The sequence below is a fragment of the Cydia pomonella genome, chromosome 4 (genome assembly GCF_033807575.1).
Source record: "Cydia pomonella isolate Wapato2018A chromosome 4, ilCydPomo1, whole genome shotgun sequence".
In the NCBI taxonomy this organism is placed as follows: domain Eukaryota; kingdom Metazoa; phylum Arthropoda; class Insecta; order Lepidoptera; family Tortricidae; genus Cydia; species Cydia pomonella.
Window position 1 is genome coordinate 2,010,205 of NC_084706.1, and position 3,843 is coordinate 2,014,047.

General features: G+C 36.0%; 1 protein-coding gene across 1 annotated transcript; it reads left to right on the forward strand.

The window, feature by feature from the left end:
- Positions 1–1,380: 1,380 nt before the first annotated feature.
- On the forward strand, positions 1,381–3,611 carry LOC133516836 (histone H2A-like). The gene has a single exon (XM_061849828.1). It carries the CDS (start codon positions 2,329–2,331, stop codon positions 2,662–2,664), a length of 336 nt encoding a protein of 111 aa, XP_061705812.1. The 5' UTR covers positions 1,381–2,328; the 3' UTR covers positions 2,665–3,611.
- The last annotated feature ends 232 nt before the right edge of the window (positions 3,612–3,843 follow it).

Sequence of the window (3,843 nt, forward strand, 5' to 3'; positions counted from 1 at the left end):
TTCGTTCGATTTTATTTATTTTCTGATAAATTCAAATTTTACCGCCGCTAGGTAAAAACCGGTATCGTACATAAATAATTATCAATAAACATAATTGACCAATTTGACCATCTACGTCCGTTAACGCGAATAGAAGCCATCTTTGTATACATAGTTTGGTCGACCGCAACCAAACTATATTTGAATTTTGAAGCGCTAAATGTTGAATTTATCGCGTGTTTCCGATTTGAATCGGCGAATTAACGACGTCGCCCGCTATTTAACGTTTACTCGCGGCGCGAAACACATTGGAGAGACGTTTATCGGTTTAGTTTTATTTCCCGATTTTAGAATTTCAGTGTGCGTTGTAATTTCGAATGAAAATTGTTTTTATGTGTAGTTTTAATGAAATAGAATACATACTAAATACTAAGCAGTGTTGGCCGAACATTAATTTTATGTATTTCTTTAAAAAAAAAAAATTGTATTGTATTTTTTCTTTATTTTTATTTCTAGTCGTTGACATGATTTTTCATTTTTATTTGAATTTGTTATTATTTTTTGTGATTATTTATGGGCATGTAGTCTGAAATACATTTTTTGAATTGAATTGAATTAATTAGGATTGTAAATATTGAAAATTAACCATCAATTCTAAGTAACGTTCGGTCAACACTGATACTAAGCGCCACTTGCACCATACCACTAACCCGGGATAAACTGGTTAAACCGTTAACCCCGTGTCAACTTGTACAGGTAACCATGGTAACTACAGGTTTATCCTGTTAACCCCGGGTTAGTAATGTAATGTAATGTAATGTATCTAAGGAATGTATCGTTATAAATGTTAAAATGTACATTGTTGAAATTGACTTTTTAAACGAATTCCTGTTACTAAAATGTTAAATATTCAAATTCAGACTTTTATTGGATAAAATACAAACATTACAGGATTTATGAAAATTATGTGGTAAAAAAAAATAGAAGAATAAAATAAAGCGTATTTAAAATTAAAATTATACTGTTTATTTATTACAAAATATATAAGCATTACAGTTTATAAAACCAAGTTGCTTATGTACTGTACTATTCGTAGGTTAATATTCCTAAAAAAATACAATTTTCACTAGAACCCAAAAATAATATAGATATAAAATAAAATGTCAAAAAATATACATATTTATGTAAAACTATGTCTAAATACGTCAGCGATTATGTGTACTTGGGACAAAATATCTCTGTTGAGAATATGATGTCCAAGGAAATAAATAAAAGAATAGCAAACGGGTGGAAAAGGTATTGGTCACGTAAAAAAATTATAAACTTGAAAAGCAAGTGCCTTATAAGCAACTCGTAACACAAAAATACATCTGCAGACAGACATTTGGAAAAGTCGCAATATGATATGATACATACATACATACATACATATAATCACGCCTATTTCCCGAAGGGGTAGGCAGAGACCACGGATTTCCACTTGCTACGATCCTGACATACCTCTTTCGCTTCCTTCACTTTCATGACATTCCTCATACACGCTCGTCGGTTTAGGGTGCTCTTGACCTGGCCTTTCTTCAGGATTTCCCCGATTTGATCAGAGAAAGTCCGCCGAGGTCTACCCCTTCCAACTCCCTCTTCTACTTCTCCCTTATACACTCTCTTTGTTAACCTTCTTTCACTCATTCTTTCCACGTGTCCAAACCATCTCAACATACCTTTCTCAATTTTTGTCACTACATCTTCGTTCAGTCCACACTTTTCCCTTATCACACTGTTCCTAATTCTATCTTGTAATTTTACACCACACACACTTCTCAACGCTCTCATTTCCACTGCATTCACTTGACTCTGATGTTTCTTCTGCCATACCCAACTTTCGCTACCATACATAAGTGTAGGCACCAACACCCCTCTATGCCTCTATGATATGATTATTATTATGAACTCACTTATATACAGATTATGTTAGGTTTTCATAAATTTATTTACACACGAACGTGAATAAACACACACCATTTAGTATAAACAACAAAATTTTATATTTATTTATTTAAAGTCTTAGATTTCAAACAATCGTTTCAAACATTCATTCATTTTTAACTTAAGTAGATGTATAAATTGAATTGATTTTATTTAATTCCTATTTATCTTTATATATATCTTGCTCGCGGGGCGTTGATTGGTCTATCGGGCTCGTGTTATGTCGGCTCGTTGTATCCCCACTAACAGCGCACTCCGTGAACCTATATAATCTTAGGGGCACTGTGCCAATTTTTTAATATTACACTGACAAAATTCGTGCTCTCGTTTTGTGTGTGTGTAAATTTAACTTAAATCTCTTAAAATATGTCTGGACGCGGTAAAGGTGGCAAGGTTAAGGGAAAGGCAAAGTCCCGTTCTAACTGTGCCGGACTCCTGTTCCCCGTCGGACGTATCCACAGGTTTCTACGGAAGGGTAACTACGCCGAGCGCGTAGGGGCCGGAGCCCCGGTGTACCTCGCCGCCGTCATGGAGTACCTGGCCGCTGAGGTTCTCGAGTTGGCGGGTAACGCCGCCCGCGACAACGAGAAGACCAGGATCATCCCCAAACATCTTCAGCTGGCTATCTGCAACGACGAGGAGTTGAACAAGCTCCTTTCCGGTGTGACCATCGCCCAGGGCGGTGTGCTGTATAAAATTTAAACATCAACATGTAAAATAAAACACTCAACACCTGCGTTCTACCTTGCACTTGCAAGGTGTCAAAGGGCAATGGATCGTAGTATGTTAAGGATTAAACTATCGGATAAGATCAGAAACTCAGAGATAAAAAAAAAAAACAAAGATTACATACATACATACTTGCTCGCATTGACCATCTAAAGTGGGGCTGGACGATGAACAGGCCACATGCTAGGCTGCCGTATAAGAAAATGGAGTAAACAGGTTACTCTATGGTACCTTAGAGGCTGTACTAGAAAGCAAGCACATCTAATAATTACAAGATGGAAAGATGACATTCGTCTGACTCTGTGGCCATACTGGATGAGGGTTGCTACAGAGAGAACCTAATGGAGACAGTTGGGGAGGCCTACACCTTACGGCATACTGAACTGGGAGATATATTATAATTATAAAGTATTCAATTTAAATTTATATTATTCGGAATAAATGGCTTTATTATTATAAAACGATTATATCTAATTAAAATGTCTAGATAGTGTCATCATGTCTAAAAGTGTTCATGCAAATTGGTCCGGTTTTTGCGCTTTAGTTTAAGTGTCCTTTTAGTGTGGTTTACACCAAATTTTGTTTCACCATCATCCAATTGTCTCTGTTAACATCCCCTCGGATCAGGTGGGCGGCGCGGGGCACGGCTGACAAGCGCTCATCTCGATTTACGGGCAGAAATCAAACATTTAGTCACGTAAATCAGACTCTGCACAATTTATGGCGCTGCGGCTAAACACGTATTGTAGACTATGTTGCCAGATCGTACTTTTTAGTACGATTTCACGTACTTTATAACGAGTGTGCGTTCCTAAAAACGTACCCGCACAGAACCATACTAAAATACATTTTGGCGAAACCGCACGTTCTAGTGCTACTATTCGTATGAACGGTTCGAAAACATGCAAACATGGCGCAGAAAAAAAATTGTGGAAGACCAAAAAAGTACGATTTTCTTGCATAAAATCGATTATATTACTATGGATTAAGTATGAGTATTTTAGTATTGGTAATTTTGTACCATACATTTTTTGTTTACTAAATAAGTATAGTTTTAGTGGATTATCAATTAAAGTAAAATCACTGATATAATTTTTTTCATTTTTATATAAAAAATAAAACCGTGTTTATTTTGGAAAATTGTAAGCACCT

Excerpts from the sequence above, each read along its gene's own strand:
- LOC133516836 (XM_061849828.1), top strand. The coding sequence starts at position 2,329 with ATGTCTGGACGCGGTAAAGGTGGCAAGGTTAAGGGAAAGGCAAAGTCC.